An 11,013-nucleotide genomic window follows, 5' to 3' on the forward strand; every position below is an offset into this window, starting at 1 on the left:
GGGGGGTTGGGGGAGGGGGAGGGGGGGGGGGGGAGAGGGGGAGGTGCTCTGAGATCTGACTAAACCACGAAGCAAACTCTCAAGTAGTGAGTGTGACTTTCACACAGTACAGACAGACAGACAGACAGACAGACACACAGACAGGCAGACAGACAGGCAGGCAGGCAGGCAGGCGGACAGACAGACAGACAGACAGACAGACAGACAGACACACAGACACACAGACAGACAGACAGACAGACAGACAGACAGACAGACAGACAGACAGACATACATGGAGATGCGTGCAGAGCTGCTGAAGTCCATCTGGTATGCGTTCACCTCTCTAGACGTGGAGAAGAGTGGCAAGGTGTCCAAGTCCCAGCTAAAGGTACGTACAGTAAGAGTGGCAAGGTGTCCAAGTCCCAGCTCAAGGTACGTACAGTAAGAGTGGCAAGGTGTCCAAGTCCCAGCTCAAGGTACGTACAGTAATTAGGTCATCTTTAACCCTATATAGCATCCGTGTGTATATCCCTATTTGCTGAAAATATCAGATCTACAAGCCGGGACATCACACAACACACCCCGGGGTCGTCCTCGTATACATATAGGCTACAGTATATTTGACTTGAATAATGTTTGAGAGGAACCACTGAAATGGGACATACTGTACATACTGTAAGTAAAGCTGAATGAACACTGTGTTGTTGACATGGATGCTTCAATGTGCGCTCATAATGTGTGGCTGAGACTTCCTGTGTAAACTTTCATTTTCCTGTATACATTCTGTCATGCCATCTATGCAGTGCAGTGTCTCGTTGCTCTATGTAGAGCAGTGCAGTGTCGTGTTGCTCTATGCAGTGCAGTGCAGTGTCGTGTTGCTCTATATGCACAGCAGTGCAGTGTCGTGTTGCTCTATGCAGTGCAGTGTCTCGTTGCTCTATGTAGAGCAGTGCAGTGTCGTGTTGCTCTATGCAGTGCAGTGTCGTGTTGCTCTATGTAGAGCAGTGCAGTGTCTCGTTGCTCTATGTAGAGCAGTGCAGTGTCTCGTTGCTCTATGCACAGCAGTGCAGTGTCTCGTTGCTCTATGCAGTGCAGTGTCGTGTTGCTCTATGTAGAGCAGTGCAGTGTCGTGTTGCTCTATATGCACAGGAGCCAAATTGTAATGAAATGGGTGTTTCCAATGACACTATATAAGGCTCAGTCTGTTCCATTTACTGTAGCACAGTAGTTAACTCTACACTTCCAGAGTTACACACACATGTCAGGGCCGTCCCTGGACCCCACGATGAGAGTAGGGTGATCAGATCCAAACTGGTCATGTTGGGGACAGAAGTATTGCTGGGGGTGATCAGATCCAAACTGGTCATGTTGGGGACAGAAGTATTGCTGGGGGTGATCAGATCCAAACTGGTCATGTTGGGGACAGAAGTATTGCTGGGGGTGATCAGATCCAAACTGGTCATGTTGGGGACAGAAGTATTGCTGGGGGTGATCAGATCCAAACTGGTCATGTTGGGGACAGAAGTATTGCTGGGGGTGCAACACTTCATAGAAAAGAAAAATCAATCTTCAAGCTCACAACGTGTTGCATCAGCTTGTAGTTCGGAAGGACAGACAGACAGGCAGGCTGCCAGGCAGACAGACAGGCAGACAAACAGACAGACAGAGACAGTCTCTGAAGTCACTCTTATCATCATACTGTACAGTGTACATCATCTCATTCCGGCCAATCACAATTTGCGTCCTCACTTTTATGTCTTCAATTTAGCCTACTTTGTTCAGCCAATCAAATCATCTCAACTCTGTGCTCAGCCAATCAAATCATTGCTATGATTCACACAAACGCACAGAGCTGGGCATAGGAGGTGCTATGCAGCCCTCAAACGCACAAAGCTGGGCATAGGAGGTGCTATGTCCCACACTGCGTCGGACACTGACTCTGTCTGACCAGAATGGAACAGAGCCTTCATTAGTATCATTCACCCTGACTCTGTCTGACCAGAATGGAACAGAGCCTTCATTAGTATCATTAACACTGACTCTGTCTGACCAGAATGGAACAGAGCCTTCATTAGCATCATTAACACTGACTCTGTCTGACCAGAATGGAACAGAGCCTTCATTAGTATCATTAACACTGACTCTGTCTGACCAGAATGGAACAGAGCCTTCATTAGTATCATTAACACTGACTCTGTCTGACCAGAATGGAACAGAGCCTTCATTAGTATCATTCACCCCGACTCTGTCTGACCAGAATGGAACAGAGCCTTCATTAGCATCATTAACACTGACTCTGTCTGACCAGAATGGAACAGAGCCTTAATTAGTATCATTAACACTGACTCTGTTTGACCAGAATGGAACAGAGCCTTCATTAGTATCATTAACACTGACTCTGTTTGACCAGAATGGAACAGAGCCTTCATTAGCATCATTAACACTGACTCTGTCTGACCAGAATGGAACAGAGCCTTCATTAGTATCATTAACACTGACTCTGTCTGACCAGAATGGAACAGAGCCTTCATTAGCATCATTAACACTGACTCTGTCTGACCAGAATGGAACAGAGCCTTCATTAGTATCATTAACACTGACTCTGTCTGACCAGAATGGAACAGAGCCTTCATTAGTATCATTCACCCCGACTCTGTCTGACCAGAATGGAACAGAGCCTTCATTAGCATCATTAACACTGACTCTGTCTGACCAGAATGGAACAGAGCCTTAATTAGTATCATTAACACTGACTCTGTTTGACCAGAATGGAACAGAGCCTTCATTAGTATCATTAACACTGACTCTGTTTGACCAGAATGGAACAGAGCCTTCATTAGTATCATTAACACTGACTCTGTCTGACCAGAATGGAACAGAGCCTTCATTAGTATCATTAACACTGACTCTGTTTGACCAGAATGGAACAGAGCCTTCATTAGTATCATTAACACTGACTCTGTTTGACCAGAATGGAACAGAGCCTTCATTAGTATCATTAACACTGACTCTGTCTGACCAGAATGGAACAGAGCCTTCATTAGTATCATTAACACTGACTCTGTTTGACCAGAATGGAACAGAGCCTTCATTAGCATCATTAACCCTGACTCTGTCTGACCAGAATGGAACAGAGCCTTCATTAGTATCATTAACACTGACTCTGTTTGACCAGAATGGAACAGAGCCTTCATTAGCATCATTAACACTGACTCTGTTTGACCAGAATGGAACAGAGCCTTCATTAGTATCATTAACACTGACTCTGTCTGACCAGAATGGAACAGAGCCTTCATTAGCATCATTAACCCTGACTCTGTTTGACCAGAATGGAACAGAGCCTTCATTAGCATCATTAACACTGACTCTGTTTGACCAGAATGGAACAGAGCCTTCATTAGCATCATTAACACTGACTCTGTCTGACCAGAATGGAACAGAGCCTTCATTAGCATCATTAACACTGACTCTGTCTGACCAGAATGGAACAGAGCCTTCATTAGTATCATTAACACTGACTCTGTTTGACCAGAATGGAACAGAGCCTTCATTAGCATCATTAACACTGACTCTGTCTGACCAGAATGGAACAGAGCCTTCATTAGTATCATTCACCCTGACTCTGTCTGACCAGAATGGAACAGAGCCTTCATTAGTATCATTAACCCTGACTCTGTCTGACCAGAATGGAACAGAGCCTTCATTAGTATCATTAACACTGACTCTGTTAGACCAGAATGGAACAGAGCCTTCATTAGCATCATTAACACTGACTCTGTTTGACCAGAATGGAACAGAGCCTTCATTTGCATCATTAACACTGACTCTGTTTGACCAGAATGGAACAGAGCCTTCATTAGCATCATTAACACTGACTCTGTTTGACCAGAATGGAACAGAGCCTTCATTAGTATCATTAACACTGACTCTGTCTGACCAGAATGGAACAGAGCCTTCATTAGTATCATTAACCCTGACTCTGTCTGACCAGAATGGAACAGAGCCTTCATTAGTATCATTAACACTGACTCTGTCTGACCAGAATGGAACAGAGGCACACAAGAAGGTCAGACAGACAGACAGACAGACAGACAGACAGACAGACAGACAGACAGACAGACAGACAGACATGGAGATGCAGAGTAAAGATATAGGCAGATATCTTATTTTGCCTTTTGGCCAAAATATGACTTTTAGGCAATTATGATATTTGTTTGGATGGTATATCATTTTATGGGTTTGTTTTCTCAAAAACAAGTGTTTTTTTCACAATAGATGCATAATTATGGATCTAGCCGAACTGGGCCAAAAAAAAAACATCGCGAAAATAATGATAATAATCTGGCAAACGTCTTTTTATGCAAAACAAGCATTCGTGCCATAATATACACCTTAAAGCAACGCTTCCCGTTCAACCAGTGGGATTGTGATGTCCATGTCAAATAAACATAACATAACACATCTTATATTCTTCATTGGTCTCTTTCCCAGTAAAGAACACCTTGTTTTTCTGTACATAAACATGAGATTAAGGCTGGCAGTGTGATCTGAATCCACTCAGTGTGACTGGGATTATAGTCACATACTGCACAATAACAGTGTTGCCATCGGTCTGCTTATTATAAGCCACTTTGTTTGTGCTGTATTTTTTCGGGGCTTGCAGACAAGTGTGGTTGCTAATTTGGGCTTCCTTTCTAAATGGTATTTAAACCAGTGGTTCTAATAACATTCACATGTCATGCTTGCAGATCGGCTATTTTCAAATAACCGATGTGTATGTACAGTATATGGTAAAATGGTTGATTCTTTTGGGGTGTTTTTGTAGACCTGGCTGCTTGGTTCTTTGAAAGACCTGGCAACACTTCCTCTGACCTACAAAGGACCAGTCTGTTAGCTGCTTGTTAAAGACCACAACAAAATAACACTTTAAGTTTGAAATGACTAAATCATGATTAGTGCAGACAGTACAGTAATGGACTTAGGCTATACCGTACAATTACATTACGTCAGTTAAGGTGGTTGCACAAATGGGACCTTTACTGTACAGTTTTAATGAAATGTAATAACATTTCTAATTACGTGTGTGTGTGTGCGTGTGTGTGTGTGTGTGTGTGTGTGTGTGTGGTGTGTGGTGTGTGTGGTGTGTGTGTGTGTGTGTGTGTGTGTGTGTGTGTGTGTGTGTGCGTGCGTGCATGCGTGTGTGCGTGCGTGCGTGTGTGCGTGTGTGCGTGGTGTGTGCGTGTGCGTGCGTACGTGCGTGTGTGTGTGTGTGCGTGGTGTGTGTGTGTGTGGTGTGCGTGTGTGCGTGCGTGCGTGTGTGCGTGGTGTGTGCGTGTGGTGTGTGGCGTGTGCGTGCGCGTGTGCGTGGTGTGTGCGTGTGGTGTGTGGCGTGTGCGTGTGCGTGTGTGCATGGTGTGTGCGTGTGCGTGCGCGTGCACAGGTGTTGTCTCATAACCTGTGCACGGTGTTGAACATCCCTCATGACCCCGGCTCGCTGGAGGAGCACTTCAGAGACGACGACGACGGACCCGTTTCCACCCAGGGATACATGCCCTACCTCACAGGGTTCATACTGGACAAGGTGCAGTAACCAGGGATACATGCCCTACCTCACAGGGTTCATACTGGACAAGGTACAGTAACCAGGGATACATGCCCTACCTCACAGGGTTCATACTGGACAAGGTAGAGTAACCAGGGATACATGCCCTACCTCACAGGGTTCATACTGGACAAGGTAGAGTAACCAGGGATACATGTCCTACCTCACAGGGTTCATACTGGGCAAGGTGCAGTAACCAGGGATACATGCCCTACCTCACAGGGTTCATACTGGGCAAGGTGCAGTAACCAGGGATACATGCCCTACCTCACAGGGTTCATACTGGACAAGGTAGAGTAACCAGGGATACATGCCCTACCTCACAGGGTTCATACTGGACAAGGTAGAGTAACCAGGGATACATGCCCTACCTCACAGGGTTCATACTGGACAAGGTACAGTAACCAGGGATACATGCCCTACCTCACAGGGTTCATACTGGACAAGGTACAGTAACCAGGGATACATGCCCTACCTCACAGGGTTCATACTGGACAAGGTAGAGTAACCAGGGATACATGCCCTACCTCACAGGGTTCATACTGGACAAGGTACAGTAACCAGGGATACATGCCCTACCTCACAGGGTTCATACTGGACAAGGTACAGTAACCAGGGATACATGCCCTACCTCACAGGGTTCATACTGGACAAGGTAGAGTAACCAGGGATACATGCCCTACCTCACAGGGTTCATACTGGACAAGGTACAGTAACCAGGGATACATGCCCTACCTCACAGGGTTCATACTGGACAAGGTACAGTAACCAGGGATACATGCCCTACCTCACAGGGTTCATACTGGACAAGGTGCAGTAACCAGGGATACATGCCCTACCTCACAGGGTTCATACTGGACAAGGTACAGTAACCAGGGATACATGCCCTACCTCACAGGGTTCATACTGGACAAGGTGCAGTAACCAGGGATACATGCCCTACCTCACAGGGTTCATACTGGACAAGGTGCAGTAACCAGGGATACATGCCCTACCTCACCAGGTTCATACTGGACAAGGTACAGCAACCAGGGATACATGCCCTACCTCACAGGGTTCATACTGGACAAGGTACAGTAACCAGGGATACATGCCCTACCTCACAGGGTTCATACTGGACAAGGTGCAGTATACCTAACCAGAGCCATAGCGTAAGACACAGTTACGACCAGTGGTGGAAAGTAACTAAGTACTTTTACTTAAGTACTGTACTTAAGTACAGTTTTGAGGTATTTGTGCTTTACTTGAGTATTTCCAATTTCCAGTACTTTTACTTCTACTCCACTACATCGATCTCAGAGCCAACATTTGTACTTTTACTCCACTACACTTATTTGAAAACTTTAGTTACTTTAGTTACTTTGGCGATTTTAATTTTGATTAGAAAACATACATTAACCACTTCAACCCAATACATTTTGGCCATTTGAAAATAGCCGATCTACAAGCTTGTAGATCGGCTATTTTCAATAGACTTTGTACACATTTTGAACTTGTGAAGTGGGACATTCTGCAATATGAGTACTTTTACTTTTAGTACTTTAAGTACATTTTGATGCCGATACTTTTGCACTTCTAAATTGCAGTATTGGTACTTTTACTTAAGTAAAACAATTGAGTACTTTTTCCACCACTGACAGAGTTACGACAACTCCGTTCACTTCATGGGGGCCATGAGTCCAATGGCAGCTCTTCTACATAGACTTATTCTATTGGCGAAGAGTGACAAAGGCTTGAACCGGAAGTTTATACGGAATTCATTGGAGTCTATATATAGGCTTTACAGTGACAAACGAGTTACATTAACATAATGTGACCGGGCTGTTTTCTGCCCCCTCAATGTCGCAACTCTGTCCTACTCTCTGGCTCTGTACCTATACCTATACCCAGGGATACATACCTCAGTGGTTTTCAACCCTTTTCATATCAAAGCACGTTATGTATAATGCATTTGAGCCAAAGCCATGCACGGACCACCATTTGATGAGACCCAAAACTAAAGAACATTTACAGTTCACACTGTATTGATGTTTGTAGGCTACCATTAGGAGAGATAAACAGGCAAACGTTGATCAAAAATAACAAGTCCCTTCTAAACATTCTCTAATTGTGTAGACTTCTTTAAAAGTAAGTAATGCGTCTCTATATAAGCCCCCCCCCCCCCCCCCCCCCCACCCCACCCCTCAAGGACCACTGGTTGTGAAAAGACTCAAACTGAATCAAACATTTCTGTCTAAACCCAACACTGGTTCAGGTGGTGGAGGGCACCTTCCAGAAGGACAAGGTGGATGAGCTGTGCTGGCTCCTCTCTGCCAAAAAGAACTACCGCCCCGACCCCCAACGCATCCTCCTCCAGGACCCTGCGGACGCCTTCCGCCTCTGGAGTCTGTTCAACTTCCTGTCCGAGGACTCCTACCCGCTGGCTCTACTTCCTGAAGAGGTGGGACCCCTGCTTCCCGCCATCTTTTTTTTAAATCTTACTGTATATTACATATTTTACTTACTGTATATTACTGTGTTATAAGTACAGGGCCGGATACAGGCCCCTGGGCACTGAAGCTCGAAGGGCCCCCCCTTCACCCGCGCGCAACATTTTTGCTGTTTTTTGGAGCCTATTTCCGGTCGCCTACCCCCCCCCCCCCCCCCCCCCCCAGAGTGACAGCCAATCTAGCGCATTGTTGCTGCTTTACACACACAATTTGCACTTTTCAGCTGCCCTTCTCACCAACAAATGCAACAATAAAACACTAATCTTTTTAGACACCATTTATTTCATTCGGATTAGCAGGGACATTTTTTTTGAGGGGCCCCTGGTTCCCAAGGTCCCCTGGGCACGTGCCCAAAGTGCCCATATGGTAGATCCGGCCCTGTATAAGTAGAATGCCAAATAGAAGTTCGTCACGATGCCACGCATTGTGAGCTTGTAGATCAGTTATGTTATAGTTATGTACAATGTAGCCTTATAGGTGTGCAGATACCCTGTATACGCATACACATTTAAAGCACATTCTGGGGGGTCCCCAGATCATGGTTTGCTTATCATGCAACATTGCTTTCTCACTCAACAGTTAACAAACCAACATAAAGTAGCCTAATAGGTGTATACAGGGTATAAATGACAACAAGAACATCACTGCGTCAAACGTAATCAACAAACTTTACTATAAAAATGGTCAAACATTGGATAAATTGTCAAATATTACCCAAGAAAGAGGCAAACATAGCTAAATAGACGATCTACAGTACATGATAAGCTTGTAGATTGGCTATTTTCACAAGTCAAAGTAAATTAAATGTAATGCCCCAACGTCTAGAGAGTCTCTAGATGTTGGGGCATTACATTTAATTTCTCCAGCAGAGACACTGACATAGGATTGACATGTATGTTATTGTTAATGTATGTTTTGTAAACGTCACTCTACATTTGCAGTACCTATAAGCACCGCATAAAGGCTCATTCTTGGGGCCGATTCATACTCCTATTTTACCGCTGTTTCGGCGCTGTAGTGCCGAATTGATTTCGGCTCGTCAGAAATGTTCAGTAGCACCGAAGAGCCGACTTTAGGACGGTACCCCCCCCCCCACCGAACCTCAAATTACGTCACATTGTAGGCTCTACAGAGCCAAATGACGTCACATTGTAGGCTCTACAGAGCCAAATGACGTCACATTGTAGGCTCTACAGAGCCAAATGACGTCACATTGTAGGCTCTACAGAGCCAAATGACGTCACATTGTAGGCTCTACAGAGCCAAATGACGTCACATTGTAGGCTCTACAGAGCCAAATGACGTCACATTGTAGGCTCTACAGAGCCAAATGACGTCACATTGTAGTCTCTACAGAGCCAAATGACGTCACATTGTAGGCTCTACAGAGCCAAATGACGTCACATTGTAGGCTCTACAGAGCCAAATGACGTCACATTGTAGGCTCTACAGAGCCAAATGACGTCACATTGTAGGCTCTACAGAGCCAAATGACGTCACATTGTAGGCTCTACAGAGCCAAATGACGTCACATTGTAGGCTCTACAGAGCCAATAGCCCCATATGTGCCCTCTCCCTACGCTCATTCTGTAGCTCCGAGATGAGGTCACACACTGGGCCCCTCCCACCGCGTTTCAGAAACGGCGCAAGTTTCCGCAAACATAGTCTCTTATCCTTACCAGACCATTAATCCAAAACGTGTAGGGCCGATCCTGGTTTACACTAATTCAAACCTAGGATCGGCCCAGAAAATCCAAGTCGCCATTTGAACTGAGCCTTTACGTCCCGTCTTTTGTCAGTCGCTTCCATGTTTATCAAGGAAGTGTGCGTGTGCGCGTGCGTGTCGAGTGAACTGAAGTCAGTTGGAAATTTTCGACCAGGGGAGGCGCCGGGGAGGCGCTAAAGCTTTTCAACTTCCTTGATAAACATGGAAGCGACTGACAAAAGTCGGGACGTAAAGGCTCATTTCAAATGGCGACTTGGATTTTCTGGGCCGATCCTAGGTTTGAATTAGTGTAAACCTACATCGGCCCTACACGTTTTGGATTAATGGTCTGGTAAGGATAAGAGACTATGTTTTCGGAAACTTGCGCCGTTTCTGAAACGCGGTGGGAGGGGCCCAGTGTGTGACCTCATCTCGGAGCTACAGAATGAGCGTAGGGAGAGGGCACATATGGGGCTACAGAGCCAAATGACGTCACATTGTAGACTCTACAGAGCCAAATGACGTCACATTGTAGACTCTACACAGCCAAATTACATCACATTGTAGACTCTACAGCGCCAAATGACGTCACATTGTAGACTCTACAGAGCCAAATTACATCACATTGTAGACTCTACAGCGCCGAACCGACTTTTATTCAGCTCTAAAATAGGAGTATGAATCGGCCCATAGTCTGGAGTTTCGGTGGTGAGGTGACCACCGAACTACAACATGACGTCACTGAGCCGCGGTGAAGAGCAAACCACCGCCCCAGCCCTTCTCTCTGTTTTTACTCACCACCGGAACAGTGGTCACCTCACCACCGGAACCGTGGTCACCTCACCACCGGAACAGTGGTCACCTCACCACCGGAACAGTGGTCACCTCACCACCGGAACAGTGGTCACCTCACCACCGGAACAGTGGTCACCTCACCACCGAAAATCCAGACTATGAATGAGCCTCGACTGTAGTGGAGTAAACCAGCACAACATTTGTCGCCCCCCCCCCTATAGCTGGAGTACTTGCTGAAGAAAGTGTGCGCAGCCATGAACGTGGAGCTGAGCTACGTGGACATGGAGGACTTCATTTCCCAGGAGGCCGTGCGGCAGAACGGCATCACCGTGTGGCTGTTTCTGGAGTGGGTGGGCCGCGGGAGGCTGAGCCGAGGTGTGGAGCGAGAGCGCCTCACTGTGGCCGTCCGGCTCGTGTACCAGGAGATGATCCTTAATGTC

At 46.1% G+C, this 11,013-nt stretch overlaps 1 protein-coding gene across 1 annotated transcript in view; it reads left to right on the forward strand.

Annotated features, from left to right (window-relative positions):
- Positions 1–259: 259 nt before the first annotated feature.
- Positions 260–11,013, forward strand: part of LOC310863089 (differentially expressed in FDCP 6 homolog) — a gene marked incomplete at its 3' end in the record, with an annotated part of 35,721 nt that continues 24,967 nt past the window's right edge. The window contains exons 1-4 of the mRNA XM_083771212.1: positions 260–370; positions 5,423–5,563; positions 7,839–8,024; positions 10,795–11,013. The exon at positions 10,795–11,013 is cut by the window's right edge and continues 9 nt beyond it. Coding sequence (XP_083627338.1) covers positions 275–370; positions 5,423–5,563; positions 7,839–8,024; positions 10,795–11,013 — 642 coding nt within the window. The 5' untranslated portion in view covers positions 260–274. The remainder of the gene's footprint in view (positions 371–5,422; positions 5,564–7,838; positions 8,025–10,794) is intronic.

The sequence above is a fragment of the Protomyctophum parallelum genome (genome assembly GCF_964188405.1).
Source record: "Protomyctophum parallelum genome assembly, chromosome: 8".
Taxonomy (NCBI): Eukaryota; Metazoa; Chordata; class Actinopteri; order Myctophiformes; family Myctophidae; genus Protomyctophum; species Protomyctophum parallelum.